The 20,807-nt window shown below is 41.5% G+C and overlaps 5 protein-coding genes across 5 annotated transcripts; 3 read left to right on the forward strand and 2 right to left on the reverse strand.

Annotated features, from left to right (window-relative positions):
* Window positions 1-2,419: 2,419 nt before the first annotated feature.
* MELLADRAFT_58338 (uncharacterized protein) lies at window positions 2,420-2,881 on the reverse strand (the record flags this gene model as incomplete). Its single annotated transcript, XM_007404105.1, has 1 exon — window positions 2,420-2,881. One exon carries the CDS (start codon window positions 2,879-2,881, stop codon window positions 2,420-2,422), a length of 462 nt encoding a protein of 153 aa, XP_007404167.1.
* A 4,743-nt stretch (window positions 2,882-7,624) lies between these two features.
* Window positions 7,625-8,926, forward strand: MELLADRAFT_100964 (uncharacterized protein; the record flags this gene model as incomplete). The annotated part of the gene is made up of 4 exons (XM_007403445.1): window positions 7,625-7,676; window positions 7,919-8,173; window positions 8,245-8,643; window positions 8,721-8,926. 4 exons carry the CDS (start codon window positions 7,625-7,627, stop codon window positions 8,924-8,926), a joined length of 912 nt encoding a protein of 303 aa, XP_007403507.1.
* A 942-nt stretch (window positions 8,927-9,868) lies between these two features.
* Window positions 9,869-13,444, reverse strand: MELLADRAFT_76228 (uncharacterized protein; the record flags this gene model as incomplete). The annotated part of the gene is made up of 7 exons (XM_007404104.1): window positions 9,869-10,609; window positions 10,706-10,853; window positions 10,987-11,524; window positions 11,627-11,825; window positions 11,902-11,982; window positions 12,206-12,304; window positions 12,384-13,444. 7 exons carry the CDS (start codon window positions 13,435-13,437, stop codon window positions 10,167-10,169), a joined length of 2,562 nt encoding a protein of 853 aa, XP_007404166.1.
* Window positions 13,445-14,838: 1,394 nt separating this feature from the next.
* On the forward strand, window positions 14,839-16,681 carry MELLADRAFT_86724 (uncharacterized protein; the record flags this gene model as incomplete). Its single annotated transcript, XM_007403446.1, has 12 exons — window positions 14,839-15,027; window positions 15,105-15,138; window positions 15,218-15,276; window positions 15,352-15,388; window positions 15,473-15,609; window positions 15,681-15,717; window positions 15,768-15,946; window positions 16,018-16,054; window positions 16,134-16,306; window positions 16,387-16,429; window positions 16,502-16,548; window positions 16,631-16,681. The coding sequence occupies 12 exons, from the start codon at window positions 14,839-14,841 to the stop codon at window positions 16,679-16,681; spliced, it is 1,023 nt and encodes a 340-aa protein (XP_007403508.1).
* A 1,202-nt stretch (window positions 16,682-17,883) lies between these two features.
* Window positions 17,884-20,463, forward strand: MELLADRAFT_86725 (uncharacterized protein; the record flags this gene model as incomplete). The annotated part of the gene is made up of 8 exons (XM_007403447.1): window positions 17,884-18,313; window positions 18,386-18,621; window positions 18,693-18,998; window positions 19,064-19,304; window positions 19,396-19,625; window positions 19,700-20,104; window positions 20,191-20,292; window positions 20,365-20,463. 8 exons carry the CDS (start codon window positions 17,884-17,886, stop codon window positions 20,461-20,463), a joined length of 2,049 nt encoding a protein of 682 aa, XP_007403509.1.
* Window positions 20,464-20,807: the final 344 nt, after the last annotated feature.

Below are 20,807 nucleotides of genomic sequence, written 5' to 3' on the forward strand. Positions count from 1 at the left end.
CCTATTACCATGGATTCCACTACTAATGTAGAAGACCAATCCAATAGGATGTCAGGCATCACTGCACTGAAGGGTCCTGGTATACACTCAAACTATCTAGATTGGGAGTTTGCGGTCAAGCTCTATCTCATAGACGCAAAACTCACTGACGTGATAAAACCGGTCAACAACAAGGATCGTTCCTCTACTTGGGTTGCAGACAACGCTCATGTCTGTACTCTTATCAGTCGAGCGGTTGAAGACATCAACTACCAGTACATCAAGCCTCACCGCCACGATGCCGCTGCCATGTGGAAAGTGCTTTGACTTGCTCATGAAGATTCCACCTCTGGTGGTCAAATGCTCATCTTAAACTCATTACTCTTGACTAAGATGGGAGGTAATCATCTCGACACGCATCTCCAAACAATGAACAAATTGTTTGAAAAGCTTTCTTCCCTCATCACTGAGGATAGTCCTCTTACCGCAGATGCTATATTTGCTACTTCTCTCATCAATTATCTCCCAGACAATTGGGCCCATGTAATCACACCTCTTGCACAACAAAAGAATCTTGAATCTTCAACAGTCTTTCGGGCTCTGAAGAACGAGGAGATCTGTCGTCAATTGTCCGGATATCAACCAGCGATGGCTTCTAAATCTTTTATCCCAAATCAGAAATCATCTACTTGTTCTTCTGCATCTAATGATCGCCGTCCTAAGAACAACAAGTTATGCTCATTTTGTAAACAAACTATCATCACATTGCGCCTTACTTGACAAGTCTCACACTTTACTTTGCTTATAAGGATGAAGATAATATTCCGGACATCAAGCCTAGTTGGGATACTCGTAGTTGTTTTTTGCTTCCATTTCGGACTGACTTGTACTTGAATAATCAAAGTGCCCACTTACTAACCGGTTTCCAAGACTGTAAATCTTTACAACATCTTGAATGAGCATGTAGGACATTGGAACATTGTAGGGTATTGAATAAGATTTTGTTGAGAGCTACTTGGCCTCAGCTTAAAACGTTGGAAGTCAAAACTTCTGATCTTCGAAATCTTGGACTTCCTACTCAAGAAATCGAAGATCAGTTGGTTTCATTGGAGAAATGTTGTGAACAAATCAAAGTGAGAGCAACCATATACCGGCCTGATTGATTTTAATATTGTGCGTACATTCAGACTGAGCTCATACACTACAAGGTTCAATCTTTTCTAACCTATCATTTACTGTGTTCTTCTAGAATCAACCTTGGCCTGCCTTTTTGATCATGAAGCTCCCTTGACGGCTGAGTCAATGCACATCTACTTGAACAACCTTGATTTTATTTTCTCCATGTATAATATCTGTAATGTTATTGATTACTGCTTTGAGATTTCAAAGTACATTTCATTTGATTTAAAAATGCTAACATTTTGAAAAGACAAGCCCAGGACCTGTTACTCTTATTTCATTGTGTGCCACTTCTGAACACCCAAGCAGACAAAAAAACACACCCTAGAATTTGATTGTTTTCCTTCCATTCAATGAATCATGTGGAACATTGGGAGCTGCGATGACACAGCACCCAAGGATGGATTTGCCTTGCCCAAAGCTGTGACAGGACCACATCTCTTGCTGATCAGTGTGTCACATTCCAAAAAAATGATGCATCAAACATGGTCATTTTGGGTACAGATCATATGCTTAAAGACATCAAACAATCATACTTTCTTTCTTAAATATACTTGGAAGACCTGGTTTACCAAATTGTACTATATGTTGGAAACAAAGATGATGTTTGACTTTTAGCAAGAGATACGGGAAAAATAACACACACAATTAAACCCAGCTTTTCAAAAGCTTCCATCTAGACTCTGATCAGTGATCTGATTCTTGGTCATCAGTCCTGCTTTGCTATATTCCATTTCATTTTGAACATTTATCTATCTAACAATGTGTTCATTTTATGCGTTGAACTTGTGCCATGGCCCTCTGTATACCCCGTCTCCTCGGGAACCAGTGCCTATAGTATATATGTCCATTTCCAACCTGTCTCAACTCTCCCAGATAATTATCTATGAATGTTAAAATTGTTTTGAAGTTCCTCTCAATGTAACTGTTGCATTCATTCATCTTCTCATCTGCACAAGTTTCCTAGGCAGCTGTGTGAGCAATATAGAAACATCATGGCCAGCGGGCCGCCACTGCTGGTCAAGTTGTTAGGAAAGGAAATCCAGCTCAACATGATTTAATTCCTGCGGGTACTAGTCTATAATACATTACAACACTAATAAGATATACAATAATTCATAAAAATTTACTTCTGCTTTAGATTCTGATGATAAATATGTTTGAAAAATGTATGAAAAGTAACATATATTCAGCTGAGTCCTGACTTGTAAAAGTCAATCAAGCAATGCAAAGGATATATATTACAGATTCCAAACTAACATCAATCTTCTTTATCAAAACTTATTGAACGTCGAGAATTTGCAGCGTTTGCAGCGGTCATATTTGCAAACTTTTTAAACACATTTGCAGTTACTGCTAAACCTTCACTGACACTTTTGTATTCGAGATAAAAGATTGTATCAGTATCAGTGTTTCTAAGCCTGCGTAGGAATCGGATGTAAGTTGATGAGACTGACCCTTCTGAAACTATATTTAGTATCGAGTTAACTGTTTTTGACTTTTTTGCGGCGTCTACAGCTTTAGAAGTCCCGTTAAAAGCAGTGGATGTGCCGTTGGACGCAGGAGATGGTGCATCGGATTTGACGGGTGCGCCTGAGGTAACAGTGGTGGGAGGAGCTTGTGGTGGGGATCCGGACGAGGCTTCTTCTTGTGTGAGAACTTGGGAAGAAGCTATCAGAATGTAAAACGTAAGGAAAATTTTGGTGAAAGAGGCAGGATGCATGATAGATTATATTTTTACAATAGATACAGAGGCGTATGGACAAAAGATTTCAATGTTTTGTAAGATTATTGAGGGAGTTGAGATGTGAAGAGGGTTATGAAGATTGAGATCTATTTTACAACAGAATTGGAAAGGCGTATGAACAAAATATTTTAGTGATTTAGATTTTCTGGAAAAGTGGTATAAAGTGGTATGTAAGCAAGCATGGGTGGATCGGAACTTGAGAGGTTTAATACGAATTAGCAATTGGCGGCCTCATGCCGCCTTGTGAAGGAAGTCACCGACGAAGAAGAGCCTTGAGCAGCATTTTTTTGCACAGTGTAAAGGCGGGGACGCCATGCTAGTTAGTAAACCGCGCCGACGCGGCCGCGCGAGAGGGGCTTAGTTAAAGTTAAGCTTAGGGCCCGTTCGGTTGCCGTCAACCTCGCAGGTTGACCCAGCCAAAAGTTGAGGAGTACGCTTCAAGGCAGTTTGAAGCGTACGCCTGGGTGTTGAGGTGTTCGGTACACCCTTTTGGAAAAAGGGTGAAGCGTACGCCCGGCAGGTCTACCAGCCAAAACGGTCGACCTGCCAGGTTGACCGTTTTGCCACATTCTCGCAGGTTGACCTGTCTACTACCATAGACCTGGCTTCGGCGAAGTTCCACAATCGTCAAATCTGATGTTGGAGGATGTTGGAGTGAAACGCGTGAAATTTTTCACGAGATCGTTGTTGGATGCAATAATACATACATACAAATTGTACGATTCCTCGTCCACAACATGCCCTCAAGAAAGAAAGAAGATGTTCAAAAGACGGAAGACATTCATACTCCAAAACTCACCGCAAAATGGACCGATGAGGACGTGTCAAAAATGGTTGATTTCCTCTTGAAAGAGAAGGAAGCGGGGAAGATGTCTGACTCGGGCTGGAAGAATGAAACATGGAATCAGTGTGCAGAGGCACTCAAAGGAACCGAGCGAGTTGGCAGCCTTAAGAAAACATGGCTCCAGTGCCAGAACAAGTTTACAAAGGTATTGTTGATTGTATCTCATCACGCTGAATCACATAAAGCTGACTTTGTGGTTCTTTGTGGGTAAAACTGTTTTTAAGTTGAAGTCAGATTTTAGGGTCGTGAAGGAACTCAGCAAGAAGAGTGGAATGGGCTGGTGCCATGTTGATCAGACGTTGCAAATATCAGAGAAGGTGTGGAAGGATCTGGTTGCAAAAGACCCAAGCCGAGCAAAATGGGCAACCACACCGTTTCCACTCTTTGATAAGATGGAAGCGCTTGTTGGCAAGATACTCGCATCCGCCGAAGACACATTCGATCCGACTCAACCTACACCAGCTACAGTAAAGAATATGAATGGTGGATCATCAATCCAGGATTCATTGGAGCAAGAGCCACTCCCATCATCAGATTATGATGCGTCATTCCGCCAATACGAAAGCGGTGAGGACGAAGAGGAGTTTCTGGTATGTACTATCTTGAGGAATGGTTGTGACAGTGTATACTTTTCAGACTGACCGATTATCAAATTTGATCGTTCAGAACCAGATCAACTCCGAGTTAGCCTTACAGTCAAGCTCTCTTCAAACTCATTCTCACTCGGACTCTCTGGCCCAAACAACACAATCAGATATGCATATCGTCTCGCGCAAGCGTAAGCAACATCCTGTAGTTGAAGACGAATTGTCTTCTTCCTCCAAACCTTACAACTCTCAACGTCGCCGGGGAAACAACGGAGCGGCCGCACTCGATCTTTTTGGGGACAAGATTCTCATGGGTTTAAAGTCAACTGTAGAAGAACCTCGCTCAAAGGTTGACCCAATTAGCCTTCAAGCAATTGCAAAAATAGAGGATATGGTGGAGCTTGGCCCGTTGGTTCAAGCAAAGATCATAGCCATGTTTGGCCAACATCCAGAGATGGCTGGAGTTTATATGGCAATCAATAATCCTGTACTTGCTCAAAATGTTTTGTTAGAGATGCTTGATCAGAACACCCAAAAGAAATGAAAGCTTTCAAGTTGATCAAAGTTGATCAAATATATATGTAGTCACAAAATATAATTATGAACCTGGCCTCTTTTAACATAAGTTGACATCATTTGAGATTTTTGAGATATGCATGTAATATGTATAATTTATATGTATAAGTTACCAAGATCTGGTTTACCTTTGTCCTCTTCTCCTGGCCTCGGCTTGCTTCTTCTTCTGATAATCTGCCCACATCCTATTTGCAATCTCATCGCGCCATCTTGCTGCATCCGTATCATCATTTGCACCATCTTCTATTTCATAGCCATCTGCCAAAGTTGAACTAGAGTTATGTGGCAGCGGGTTTTCAGAAAGGGCTTGGAATTCAGGGAATTCAAGTTCGAGTTCGCTGCTGTCGTGGAGACGGATGAAGTTGTGAATTGCGCACATAGCAGGAACTAGTCGGACCTGAGTTTTGAAAGGATAGTAGGTCCCATGTTCCATGACTGTAAAGCGCTTTTTTGAAACCCCAAAGATGCGTTCAATCACCATACGTGCACTGGAATGTCTCAGGTTAAAGAGCTCTTCTTTATTTGCCGGCCTGAATTTTGAACACAATTCAGCAATGAGATTCCAATAGCAACTGAGATTTCAAGACGTACTCCTTATCCTTGAGCCGGGACCACTCCTGAAGATGGTATCTAACTCCTCTATATGGAACTAAGCATTTTCGGCTGAGACTGAAGCCAGCATCCCCAAGGTAAAACTTGCCTTCAGGAACTACCAAAGATCTTTGACACGAGTCTTCCCACATGGAACTATCTGGCATTGTACCAGTGTAGCCTGGCATGACATATTGAAACATCATGTTGAAATTCGCAGCTGCCAGCACATTCTGACTGAGATTTGATTTTCGGTCACGGAATCGAGGTCGGTCATCTGGTGCAACATGTACTGGAAGGTGGGTTCCATCTATTGCACCCACACAGTCTTTGAAGTATGGCATGAAGCGTTCATCTGTGCGAAAGGCAAGTGGAAGAGATGTATACACTGTGGGCTGTCTGACCAAGTTGGTGTAGAAATCACAATCATTGATGGCATCGAGGACTTTGTGAAATACACTGAGCGCAGAAACCAAGGATCAGCAATGCTTCAGCCTTGAAAAATGCCAGAAAGATCATCATACCGTGAAACCGTGTCTGGGGATCTTTGAAAGCGCTCCTCAATTTTGCGGACAGAGTTCCCGGTGATGATGGTGAATAGAAAGATAGCTAACTGCTCTTGAACAGTCATATGTTTTGTATCTTGAAGAAGCCCTCTGCTTTCCAGATCATCCACCAATTTGAGGAAGACGTGAGGCTTCATGCCCAGCTGATCGTAAAAACGGCGCGGATTGCTTGATTCCAAAAGCTCGTTCAGCCATTGTTGTCCGGAGAGAACAGAGTTGTTCCGTACAGTTGGTGGTCTACGTTGTAAATAGGAGGTGTAGTATTGAGCAGCACCAAAGGCTGCCGAGACAAGGAGTCGTTTTCGAGCGTGTTGCTCTGCCCGAATAAGTGGCATCCTGGATGCAACTGAGTGATGGTTGTATGACCTATGCTTTTAATTTCGATGATCGATGAGATGAAGTTTTGATTGTTGATCGATGCGAATGGACGAGATCAAGGATCAATCAATTTTCAATTGATGTTTTGCACAAAACATCTCTATGTACATGAATCATCCCTTCATGAAACCCATGATCTTTGGGTTTCATGGGGTCGACTTTGGGCTACCGAACAGCCCAATCTCTGAGTCAACCTGCGAGGCAGACGTCGTCAACCTGCGCATGCGCGAGCGTACGCTTGCAAGGCGTACGCCTGCGAGGTTGACGGCAACCGATCGGGCCCTTAGTAAACCTGTTAATTTGTGTTGGTCGTTGTCCTCTCACTTTTGATATAGGCGATGCCCCGCGTGCCTATGTGTAAGCTTGTTCCAGAAAGAGTTGAAGCTTATATTGAGGACAAGAGAAAGTATCAAACTCATGGCGCTGACAATTCTAGACGGAGGATATAAGCCTTTCGAAGTGAGAACAAGATTGCATGAAACAAGCTTGGCTACTCTTCAGCTAGCGAGTCTCTTCGCGCGGACTACAAGTACAACTGTGATACGAAGATACCCAAGTAGACCACAGCCTCAAGTCAATGAATTGCCCCAAGCAACCCTAGTCAGCTTGAGACCTTTTCGGTATTTTTCGGGAGACAATCTATAGTAAGCCACCAAAGCTCTCAGCTCGCTTCTCTACGTTGAGACTCTTGAAAATACAATCGAAGAGACCCTCAAGAATTGATATACAGATGAAGTCGACGAGTCGCACAGGGTAGCTTGAACTTTGGCGCAAAATTGTTTCTAGGCCTCATCAGCAGACGGAGCCGGTGAACGCACATTCCGACTTGATTCGAAACCGTTTCGATGAACTTGCCTCGGAATGATTTATTGGTCCAAGGAATCGATCCTTGTTATTTTTCTTCAAATCGATCTCTCAGAAAAGCCACATAATTCTTTCTCATTTGTCCAGGACACTGCCGAATCTAACGTTATTCCGGGAGTTACTATTTCATCTGATGAAGTTGAAGAATTTATCCAACTCGACCTTTGGGCCTCATGGATCTGCCCATGGAGATATTCGAAATGATACTCGACCCGCTTGATTGCTTAGCTTAGCTACGTTCGAAGCTGAGGAAATTTGGAATAAAAAGCAGGATGCAAGGGTGAAGATATCCTGTCCAGCTGATCATCCGCCTATGACACAGCGAGTTGGAATTGGTCGTGCGGGAAGGGCACATGGCGAAAACAGTCGTGTACTTAAGAGAACTTAACATTTTGTGTCATATTCACGCAAATAATTTCACGATTACTTAGTCAAGAGTCTCTCTGTGCAACAGTCCTCAAGCTTCCTGATCAAGTCAAACGTGTCTCAAGCAACAAATCGCCAATACCAGATGATTACAGATTGGTTTGATCATGATAAGATTCAAGGAAAGAAACAAGGATCAAAGTAAATCTTGACTTTCACAGAATGGTAAAACGTTATATAGTATTTGGCAATCCACCTACAATTGATGAACTTTTGCGAACACCATTCGATTCATCAAACCAACATTCAATCGAGTCGAACACAAACGATTTTGGAGCTTTGACCAATGATGTAAGTTCAAATACGATCATTCCGGATCCTGATATCACTCATGAAACTACGGTTCAAGATCAAACCTTGAATGAGGAGTATGAAATATTTGAGAGTCAACTTTTATCGCGCGACGAGACTTCCTATGAAAGTAGATGGTCCCAAGGTACGAGTTTCGATTAATTTTATGTGTAGATCTTGGTCAAAATCTGATGAAATATGCATCACTTTGTCTAGATGTAAGCTGTTTATATCCTAATTCAACACAAATCAATCGATCAAACCAAAACCCAAACCTTTCAAAAATCGAAGAAAGTTTTTCTGAATCGATAGTATATAATCCACCAGAATGGCATTTCGAATCAAGAAATTGTACAAAATTCAATAAACTAAATGATTATCATCATCAAAACAAAAAACAAAAAACAACTTATGATTTGATTTTTCATTTAAATGAAATCAATCCTATTAGAATCATTCCATTGAAAAATCCAAGAAGAGGTCAATGTTTTGCTACTTTGGCTGAATTTGATTGTATTGATGATACGGGTTCGACTCTCAAAATCACTTTATGGGATGAAGCTGCAACTGAACTTTCAACGGTTTGTAAAACTGGTGATATTATCTTTTTATCTTGTAAGAACTTTCTTCACTCACTTTCAAATGAACTTATTTATCAAACTTTACTAATTGGATTTCAAACCTTTATACAGGTATTTCACTTTCGACTTTCCGTGATCAACTTCAAGGAAATACTACTGATACTACAAGAGCACAGATTTGTTATAGGTTAAAACCAATCGGACCAACTGATCTATCTTTTTGTTATGATCTTAGATTAGATTTTGATCCCACTACACGTCGGATTGATGAATTGGTCAAATGGGCGCGTAATTTATTTGAATATCATCAATTTTGAATCAAGTGAAATTTTATTGAAGAATTGTGCTTGTCTCTTCCTCGATTTATATAATGTAATCATATCTTGTAGTTTTGGGTATATTGGGACTTTGGTGAACAGGAATTTCAAATCTTCAAAAGTATGTGTTTGTGCGCTTATGCGAATTTCAGTTGAGCTGAAGATAATGATTTCAAAAGCACAGTGTGGTGTCCATGCTGAAATTTCAATAAAACTAGGGCCCCGGTGGCTGGCGCCGCCCCCATGAACAAAGGCTCCCGTGTCATTATGCAAAGATGAGTCTAGAAGATGCAAAAGATAGATAAGAATTGAACTCAATTCATATGAGTTTCATCTTTGCATGTGTGGCACGGTGTGACAAAACATAATACCTGACTCAATAATGCAAAATGTTCATGATTCTACTCATTATTTATAGGGCAAGAACGCTGCGTCTAACAAAGCAAAGTCTTAAAGAGTTGAGAAGTCGGCAAACAACAATATTATATTGTGGACAAAATCAATTCTGGTAAATGTCCTTCATAGACAAGCACGATGAAATTATATCAACTTTGCACTTAGAATTACCAACAAAACCGGTCTGAAAGAATGAGTTATTGGTGCGCTGCCCTGTCATTCTGCAACAATAAGGATATCCATCAGCCATTCTATCAAACAGATTATGTAGTAGTGAATATGAATTTACCTTTCATACTCACGGGTCTAAGAATTCACTTGGCAAGTAATAAGCTATTGATTTGGTATTCGGAATCAGAATCAGTTGTCCATTCAATTTTGACATACCCATAACCCAGTACATAGGAACAGCATTATTGAAGGAGAAATATACTTGAGGATATAATATTATCAATTGGTATGGATGAAGTGCAAAGTAGTGAGGGAAAGTTGTTTGGCGGTGAAATATCAAGTATGGTATTCATAAGCTCACATGCATCAATTCATGCAGTACAACCATTTTTTCTTGATTCCTTTTGTATCAAATCCAGATCTAATATCAAACCTATTATGATGATAACCCACAAGATATAAAACCCAAAATAATAACAAAAACAAACTTGAGAGAAATAAATGATTCATAAAAAAATGTAACAATCAAGAATAACTGTATGTATACTTTGAAATCATTGTATTACAACACATCTCAAATGAAAAACACAAATTAGATCATGAGACTATAATTCTAATATATATATAACCAAAGTCCCAATATGATCAAGATCCAAAAAGAGGTTTTTTTTACCTAAGTAAAGACTAAATCAAGTACTTCACCATCTTCAATATCAGTATCTTGAACTTTAGTAGTCAATTCTAATGTTTCACCATCAAATTCAAGTTTACATTTTTCTAATTGAGATTTAATTTCATCTTCTGTGATCTTTCCATCTGCCATTTCTTTTAAAAATTGTCGTATGATTGAACTAGCAGTCGTTGTAGGTTTGACTATCATCTCTAAGCCGTTCTTATTCCCATTACGTACTGTTAGCTTGATATGATTACTACCTATTTCGTCTTTTTTGTTGTTAGAGTTTACAGAAGGATTCGCGCTAGTATGGGCTTCTGGTTGCCGGTCTTCAATGCTATCACTAGTCGTAGGTTCATCGTTGTTGGTGTGGTCATCATCACGCCGGTTGGATCGAACAGGATTAGTCTTGATGAATTGCCATACATCAGTCTCATAAGCCTCTGTCAGATACGTCAGGAGAATGACAAAAAAAGTCAGTTGGTATGCAGTACTGAAAAACAGAGATACAAAAACCATGAGAACATATCAAAACTTACTGAGAGCGGTATCTGTCATCATATCAACCGAATGAGGAGTTACCCATGGTGATAATTTGATATTGTCACGTGCTAAGATGATTGAATCTGGTGGAAACTGTGGATTCATCGCATATAGATGTTCGTAGACCTTTGAAAATGGTTCTCGCTTCAAAGTTTCAATAGAGATCAGAGCAAAGATTGAAATTAGATCAAATTCGGTCATGCAGCGTATAGATTGGAATTAAATCTCGGATTGGGTATGGATGAGAAATGTTACGAGACAAGTCATTTGAACTTACCGTGCTGATTGAGATATCAAAGACTTCCTCATACATTTCAATCTCCGTGGGATCACTTGTAGCAATCTTTCTAGGATCGAAAACCATCCCCACACTCAATTGAATATCATGACCTGACCATTGTAATTGAGTTCCGGGCTCATGATGTTTGGCTTGAGGAGTTCCTTTGTTTGCAGTCATTACTTGTCTTCTCACTTGGGCCAATGCTGGATCAAGAGAACTTTCATCAAGATCATCTAATGTGCCATATGCTTCTGTAGGATCATCTTGGGCTTGTAGTATAGAGTGAGCAGCTGAAGAGCTTGAACGTACAGCCAACTGGCAGCGTAGAGTGTGCAGGTTCAGGCTCATGAGATGCGGATTCATCGTTGGTGGCGGTGTGGGTGCTCTTACGGCACGTTTCTCTTGAACTGATTTCGCTAGGGTGGGCTTTGATGGTTCGGGTTGGTCGGAATCATTTGAATCGTCCGAGCTCAAACTTGATGCTCTAGCTTTTCCCTTCTTCTTCTTCTTAAATAGTTCTTCATCTGAAGAAGAACTATATAGACAATCGATATCAAATAGCAACCCAAGATGATCGATCACTATCAGTCCAGTATCAAGACTACATTGGCATCAGGGGAAAGCATGAGCATTTTACCTGTCTAGCACTTTGTTCATAGTCCAATCCGGTAACTTTACACTTGGAGATTTCCTTTTTTTTCTTCGAGTATGACCATCTGAAGAAGAACTTGAAGTTCCAGCCTTATCACTATCTTCATCACTCAAATAAATTACATTTGTAGACCTTTCTGGTGAATGATTCTCAGGTACACCAGACGAAGGCGCAACAGCTGAAGCTAATATTGATATGTTTATTGAAATCAGCTTGGGAAGCCGGATCCACTTGAAATCGTTCGGTAGAGATAGGCTTACCAGATCGACGATCACCAGCTGTAAGACCAAGAGTTTTGGAAACAAATTGTACTGGGTTCCGTGATGATAGATTACAAAAATCTACACGAATTTCAAGTTTAAATTCAAAGAAGTCACCATCAATCCATGAAAAAATATAATGATAACGTCATATCAGAATGAAATCAATTAGCAATGCGAGTCGAAAAATCAAACACATATTGTTAGAGATGAATAGACTTGCCATCATCATCGTCGTCGTCTTGATTTAAAGGTTTCTGGGCTCGGATAGCTCTTGGAGCACGTCTACGCGGAGGTGGCTTACTACCTCCCGCTGCTGGTGCACGAACTGCTGGTATCTGATCCTGTGACGCTTCAGCCATAATTTTGGGACTTGTCTGTCTGTTTTTGTTTGCCATGGGATCTGGATAGTATTATAGATCAAGGAGAGAGGGTTAGTTTGAAAAGTTCATATGAACGACCATGTAGATTTAGTTTATCACCTTCAGTAACTTTGTCGGCGCGATCCTGATCCACATGGCCTAGTGCGATCGTGGAACCTGAAACTGGCGCGGGTTCGTCCAATGTTGCCGTTATCGGTGCGGGTTGGATAGACGTTGATATCGGTGGGGGTTCAGTGGCTGTTGCTGATACCGGGGCGGGTTCTGTCGATGTTGCTGATAACGTTGCTGGTTCGATTGGTGTGGCTACTGGGGAGGTCGCGAGTTGAGCATTGGGTAGTGGTTCCAAAGCTGGAAAGGGAACCGACTCTGCTTCATGCGGAGTTAGGTCCGATTGTGATTTCTTTGAGTCAAGAATTTCGATGCTCGTTGAACGAGATCTGGGTGGATCGGGTTCCGGAGTGTGTTTACAGCTGGAGTGCATTGGTATAGCAAGTTCTTCAAGCGGATTTGCAATTTCGGTGGCTTCTTGGGGGTCTGTGACAGAGACGTCAGCTGGTTGAGGCTCTGACATAGCTGAGCGATCTTGCGGTTCCGAAGCCTCCAAGATATTTGGCGAAGGGTGAGATTCCTGTGATATTTTCAAAGGTGGAATTTCTTGTGATCCGGAAGGTATAGTCGATTCATCGGGAGCAGTTGTAGATGAAGTGGATTGAGAATTAATCGTGTCCGTCTCCTCGGATTGATCGATAGGAGTTCCCAAAGTTTTACGCCTTTTAGATTGCCTTAAAGATGAGACACGTTTATCGGGTGGAGCAGCATTCAGTTTAGAAGATGGACGAGATGCTGGTATTGACTTTTTCGAACCTCTAGTTGAGCTAGATGTACTTTTCAAACTGCTGTTCGAGGAAGGTGGCCGTACTGCCGCCTTAGTAGATGTACGGGTAGTACGAGGAGTCACCCTAGGACTCTCGGTTTCCTTGTTCAAAGGGCTTGGAGAAGCCGCTGGAGTGACTGATAAGCGAGGTGTACTCAAACGAGAGGAGCGTCGTGGTGGATTCATCTGTCGCTTTGTTTCTGGTGATGTTCGAACTTGAGGTTTACTTGGAGTGATGATTTCGATTTCGCTTCCGCTGTCACTTTGGTTCACTGACATGAAGTGGTTTAAAGAGTCTTTGAAATGCTGAAAGAAAGATAGAAAGTCAAAATCTCGGCCAAGTATTCAAATCAGTCAACTACAACACCCTCGGGACACCCTTGTAACATCTCAATCACATCTCATCAGAACTTCAGAAGTCTTCCTCAATTGGCAAACCCCATATCTGATCAGAGAACAGTCCTTCAACTCATCTTGCCCCCCATCTGAACGATTTAAGCAATGGGGTAACTGGATTTAGATTCCTTCACCTTTTATATTACAGGGTCTTGGATTCACTCGATTCTCTCTCCAACCGGATTTCTTATTTCATTTTCTTTGACTCCAGATTTATCGCAAGCTAGTCTGACCCTAAGCTAGTTCTTCCTAGGTTCAACTTTTGAAGAGCCCAAGTTTTAGCTGTTTAGTTTAGCATGCTTTCAGGCCTCGTCTTGATGTTGAGAACATTAGACGTAGCGCAACTTGAATGATGTTGCTGATACTGGAATATATTTTTTGTATCTTTCTAGTATAGTATGATAAATGCAAAGACTCTTATGAATTTTAGGATCAAAACACGAGTCCGAATGAATTTCTCTAGCGTGCTTCACTTTCAAAATGGCTTTTAATTTGATCATTTGGAACTTGCGTTGGGGGTCTTTTACAACGCATAAGAGTCAAGACACTCGAAATATAATCAGTTGCACCAGTTGATCACCCCGTGTGGCCCTTCGACGTTTGTAAGTGATTTACCATAACAGCTCATCACATAGCTGGAGGGCAAATATGTTCATGATATGGAAGCTGACCTATGACGATTTGATGACAGATCCAACTCGTTTCATTGCCTTCGTTTGGGTTGCTCATACTCTAATGGACAGTGAAGTGGAACCGCGACTGATTATGCGCGATGGCAAGATTCGATTGAGAGTTCTCATCCTCAAACTGACTTGGATGGTTGATGATGAACCAATTGCCCTACTTTCATGAAACCATCAAGGATTACTTCAGGGAACTATGCTGTCAAACCGAACGGGATCATCATTGACGGGTTGATGAGTGGTGGTAGCAAATCAACGTCTTGTTCTCCTTCGATTCACCCTCACGATTGATGGAAAATCAGAATCCTCATATGACCCAAATCGTCCGAACTTGTTTTGGTGAACGCGAAAAAAACCGTATTATTCAATAACCAGTATATAAGAGAGATGAATTGGCCGGGATTTGATTCCTACAATCCCTTTCCCATCAATTCAAAATAATATATTTCATAATATTAATTCTTACATCTTTTTCTCGTCAATCTTTGATTTGAAGATCTTTTATCAGGCTGAGCCTTACAATCTTTATTAACAATTTCATTCATCAAGTGAGCACTTTGATTCCTATATTATCATATAAGCCTTAGATCTTTTGTGTTTGATGTTGGAGGAGCTGATCAATGAACTACTTTTCTTTCCTCATTTCTCCTCACTTAGAATGCAGTTTTCCATCACTTTTTTGACGGCTTTTCTTACCTATGGTTTATTATACGTTAATGCAGACTTGGAGCCGCGCTCCACGTTGGAGACTCAAAACGATCTCAAGGCTGGTGCAGTTGCTTTAGAGAAGGTGAGCTATCAGTCTTTGAAAGTATGTTTTTGATTTTTGTTGAAGGGTTTTCGTATTGCATCATATTTCCTGGATAGCGCGGTCCGGAGTTCTGGGGGGAAGACAAGATTGGTGAGTCATCAATTGCGTTTTTGTAAGAAAAGATGACCTACCTCCTCTGAAACCTGCTTTGAATTTCTCTCGAATTTAGAAAAGAGACTAGAAAGATTTCGTCATGTGGACGTCTCGCGACGGGAAGCTGAAAACCAAGTGAATTCCTGATCAATCCTCGTCTTTTGAAACTTCAATGGACTTATTTATCTCTTCATCTCTAAACTCTCCTAGGCGATTCCCGCACGTCGAAGTTTACCAGAGCCGAAAGGTAAATCCTAATATTTTTTTAAAAGACCTTGAAATTGAAGTGATAAATTGACGAAATGATTTTGATTACCCCACGAATTACCAGGGTTTGAAAAGAGAACCCGATCGAGAAGCTCTCGATTAGACACACGCGACCCATTGTTCGCCAAGGGAGCTGGTGCAAAGTTCAAAGCTAAATTTGCAAACATTATCGCTGCTGTCAAAGCAGCCAAAGCTGATGCTGTGAGTTTTTGATTCATCTTCATCTTCAATCAATTCATTTAACTCATCTCCCGATCTTTTAACTATTCTAGGCGGCTCCCGCCCGTCGAGATTTACCGGAGCAAAAAGGTAATTTGTGATAGCTTTTGCTCTTGATATAGAAGTGATAGATTGACGAGTTAAGTTTGTTTTACCAGAATTTGAAAAGAGAACAAAGCTATCTAGATCTCGATCAAGGCCTTCTAGATTAGAGACACGCGACCCATTGTTCGCCAAGGGAGCTGGTGCAAAGTTCAAAGCTAAATTTGCAAACATTATCGCAGCTGTCAAAGCAGCCAAAGCAGCCAAGGCTTCTGCTGTGAGTTTTTGAGTCAACTCCATCTTTAATAAATTCATTTAACTCATCTCCCGATCTTTCAACTATTCTAGGCGGCTCCCGTGCGTCGAGATTCATCGGAGCAAAAAGGTAAGTTGTGATTGCTTTTGCTCTTCATATAGAAGTGATAGATTAAAGAAATGACTTTGTTTATCACATTTTTCACCAGACTTTGAAAAGAGAACAAACCTAGTTGGATCTCATCTTTCGAACCCTTCTCATTTGGAAAGACGCAAAGGAAAATTAGGCAAGGAAGCCAAGGAAGCCAAGGCCAAGGCTAAAGCGAAAGCTAAAGCTAACGCTAAAGTTGCAAAAGTTGCTGCAAACGCAACACTTGCCGCTGTAAAGGATTTTCGTATTCATATAATCTCGAGGGCTTCAAAAACGTACTAACTTTGTATTTCTTGCTTATGTTGATCTAGGCACCTTCGGCTAATGCTGCCCCAAGTGCGGCCGCGATAGCAGGTATTTAGTCTTCGTATAGTACCTTAAAGATCATATACTTATCACACATCTCTTACTTTGAAAAATTTATAGGTCTTACCGGAACTGCAGCAATTGATGCAGCAGCGAACGTTGCAAACGTAAGTTTCTCTACAACTCCAACACGTTTTCATTAAATACTTGATCCTGAATCCTCTCACTCCTCACACATATACGCAACAGAACCAAACCAGTCCCGCTGAGCTTGCGGTAGAAGGAGTACAGAGAATGTGATTGGATTCTGCAACACGATACTCTCGTTCATTTTCAATTTCCTTTTGTATATTTTGTGCACGGATCATGATATATTGGCTCTGGAAAGCTGGTCATCACTGATAATTTAATACTGTATGATAATGAAGATCATTAAGTTGTATTGACGCCGAGCATCCCAGTGTTAGTAGCAGTGAAAGGATTACTTTGGAATGACTGCTGTTTGATACGTTTATAATTGGGGGTCTTGAGACTACGGGGAGCATGAATTGTTTTGATGACCAGACAATCCTTTTGAAGTGTGAGGCGCTTGATTGAGAAATGGGTTTGTTGTGCATCCGGCTTGCATTTGTGGCATTGGCAGGTAGATTTTATTTTTAGCTCATTGCGGGTTAAAAGTTTCTTTCCAGGGCCAGGACTTGAGGAAAGCACGCAGAAATCTGCAAGTTAACCATCTCTTGCATACATGGGAGAAGTTGGTTTATTCAATTTGCCTCAATCAAGCCAAATTACGTAGCTCATGGACTTGCCTTATTGATAGACTGGCTGATCAATCAGAGCGATGTGACTTGGTCAGGCTTCAAGGTTTTGTAACAAAAGATATGGGTGTAGGATTTTGAGCTCAGTAGATAGCCTTACACTTTCCAGTGACAATACCAGAATGGCCTTCAAAACTTGCAGGATCACAAAACCCCTCATCATTTTTTCATTTTTTTTTCAAAGCGCGAAGTTGCTGGATTGCATATTACACTATCTGAACAGTAGTTTGAAGGTGACTAGTACACCAGGAAAGAGGGTCTAATCTTTACACAATTATCTTTTTTTTTACAAACAACTAAAGAGATACAGTGACAATATGGTTCACATACTCATCCCCAATCTAAGGTGGAAGGTAAGAAGTCCAGGGATTGTGTGTTAGTCGGGGATGTTTAGCATTCGCGACGATTCTCTCGAACTTATCCTACAAATGCAGTGATTCGAGCTCCAGTTCATTTGCGAACCGGTACTTGCATTGTTGCCGTAGCTGTACCGGCTACTTATTGAGGAGACGGGGCCTGATCGGACTTCACCCTTGATGACGAGGTGGCGATGAGTTCCATGATCAATCGAATGAGATCGATCAATCTAATTACATTCAAACCTCATTCAGTCTTGACAGAACAATTGCATATGGTCTCATGTCTCGCTTTTTGGCTAGGCCTAAACCACTCACATCAGGCTTGATGGCGGGGTTGCTAGTTGGAGCCATCGGTATCTCTAGATCAAGATACGCGACGAAATCCAACTGTGAAGAGAAGAAAGATTCCTCTTATGGTTCTACAATTCAAGATTGGTTATCAATCGATTCAATGAAAACACAATTCACTTCACTTTCATCTCGATTATCTCAAATCTCTTCGGAACTTTCGGGAGATCCTAATTCACTTTTTCAAGAAATTGTGGAAGAATCTATCAATGATCAAAAACTTAATCCAGAGTTATCTTGGAGAGCTTCAGTTAGAATTGGATCGGATATTGGATTTTGCGAGAAAGGTTTTATGAGAGAACGTAAACATTTTATGAGACGGGCACTTGCTTCGTTGATAGATGTAGATGAGCGCGAAATTGATGAACGCGATATTCCTGTTGTTGGAATCGCCGCATCTGGAGGTGGTAAGAGACAATCTTACTGAAACTCATTGTCAAATCTACCCAGAATATTGAACAGGGATCTATGTTTGAAAGGTTATCGTGCGATGACTTCGACCACAGGCTGCTTGCTTGGTGCCCGCCAATCAGGCATTTTGGACGTAGTCAGTTATATTTCGGGAATCTCTGGAAGCTGTTGGGCTCTCGCAGGCTGGTATAGTGTAGCCGGTGGCAATCTTCTCGACTTGAGCAATCATATCAAGAGTCGTATCACCACACCATTTTTGGATTTAGAAAACTTTCAACTTTTTACGGACGCGCCTACCAATAAAGTCAGCCCGAAAAACTTGTAGTTTTCCTACTTTGCGCTTTGATAATTGATCATGACTTTGTCACTGTCTAGTATCTTCTCGCAGGCCCAGTCGCCAAACTTGCCAGTAAAGGTGGTACCACGTCATTGGTGGATGTATACGGCACATTGGTCTCATCCCGCTTATATGTACCCAACGATCTCTCGCGTTTGGACCCACATCATCTAAAACTTTCGAATCAGCGCCACCTACTTGATGGCTCTTTGCCCTTGCCTATATACTGTGCAATATATCATCAAGTTCCAGACCAAATTCAGCGTACAAATGATTCAGACAATGCTGGGAGCTCTTCGGAAAAAGTCGCTCGTGACCAATCATTCATATCACCTTCGTACCACGTAAGTTGCTACCGAACATATGATGGCAAGATGTACAACTCTAATCAGATCTTCGTTTATGTCAGTGGTATGAGATGACTCCGTATGAAGTAGGCTCACAGGATGTCGGTGCTTTCATTCCTACCTGGGCGCTAGGACGCGCGTTCGAAAACGGTCGTGACGTCAAGGCTCGCCCCGAGATAAGCCTTTCGATTCTGAGCGGGATCTTTGCTTCGGCTTTCACCGCCACCCTCGCTCACTATTATCAAGAAGTCAAGCCCGGTCTCGTCATGTTACCATTCTTCAAAGCTTTTGATGCATACGTGTGTATGTCTTACCCCTCTTGATGTTCAGATCGGTTTAGAGCCAACTCAGAGGGTCTGATTGGCGTGGATGTCCGTTTTGGTCTGGTTGTTAGCAACTTTTGAATCGGATCTAAGTGTGCTTCATCCATTTCCACCTGCTGAATTGCCCAACTTTCTTCGTGGGTTAAATGGTCAGCTTAAGCCTGGAATCTCTGCGGCTGTGACCGAACGAGAAACTCTGGGGTTTATGGATGCGGGAGCGGATCTTAACATACCCTATGTACCTCTTTATCGACGAGGATGCGACGTGATCATCTCTTTGGACGCGAGTGCAGATTCACAGGTATGGGATCACTTCATTTAAGCTGCAATGTGTCGAGTCACATATCGAACTCATTGAAACCATTGCCTCCCTAGGATGTTTGGTTTTCCAAAGCTGAAACATATGCGCAAAGATGTGGGCTAGACACGTGGCCAATCGTCAAATACCCGGGCTCATCGGAATCCGCACCAGCCACCGAGCATGCCGATCATGATGCTGAGATTCCATTGGACAAGAGCGAAGTAGCTGTCAAGAAGTCTCGTGTACAAGCTTTTAGTCAATTGGAAAATGAAGACCAAAAGTCTTCCGATGGGGACGAAGCCAATCCATTTCCAGCAGAAACCAAAGGTGCCCCTGACAGCGCAAATCCCGAACCGCCTCTTGGTCGATGTAATATATGGGTAGGAGACTCTTCCAACAAAGAAATATCTGCACGAATGGACGAGCCTAATGAGGAGATGATCCGATCACGCGATGGGCCTGCTTTGATCTATATTCCTGTGAGTGTTTACTTTTTGGAACGTGATGGCCCATGAATCACATACTCACTACAACAATCTGTCATATCGATGATCGTATCTGCCAGCTCGCTCCTGGAAATGGACTAGACGATCCGGCAAAGGTGTGGTCCACTTGGCGCTTCGATTACAAAGAAGAAGAAACCGAACAGCTATTGAAATTATCAGAAGTAAGACTAGGCTTATAATTCCTTGTTTTTGTTCCGATACACATAGGCTAAACTGCTTGTTTCTAAATTTAGATGAATTTCCGCAGTGGAGAGCAACAGATGAAGGCGGTGTTGAAAGCGATTTGGAAGCGAAAACGTGATAAAAGATTAAGGATGAACTCAGAATCTTGATTATAATCTTTGGGGGTGATTTTTTTCTTTTCGCAAACGGACAGTGTGCTATATTAGTATGAAACATACAAGTGTGACGTTGAGAAGTTGTAATGTATCTACTAATGCTTACATAGAATATTGTGATAGGCTGTGCTCATTTAATTGCAATCGATCATTTGAATGTGATCAAGAATCTTGTAACATCGCACAAAAGCGTCATCAAGACCCTATCAGAATCACTGGGACACAACGTCAGCATCTGAATCAAGAGAATGCAGGGTTTGGCATGTCCTGTAATTTCGACTGTTTTATATTGTGCATGTTCAAGAAAAAAATCAGATAGCATATAAAGATGCTCCTCG

The sequence above is a fragment of the Melampsora larici-populina genome (genome assembly GCF_000204055.1).
Source record: "Melampsora larici-populina 98AG31 unplaced genomic scaffold MELLAscaffold_1, whole genome shotgun sequence".
Lineage (NCBI taxonomy): Eukaryota > Fungi > Basidiomycota > Pucciniomycetes > Pucciniales > Melampsoraceae > Melampsora > Melampsora laricis-populina.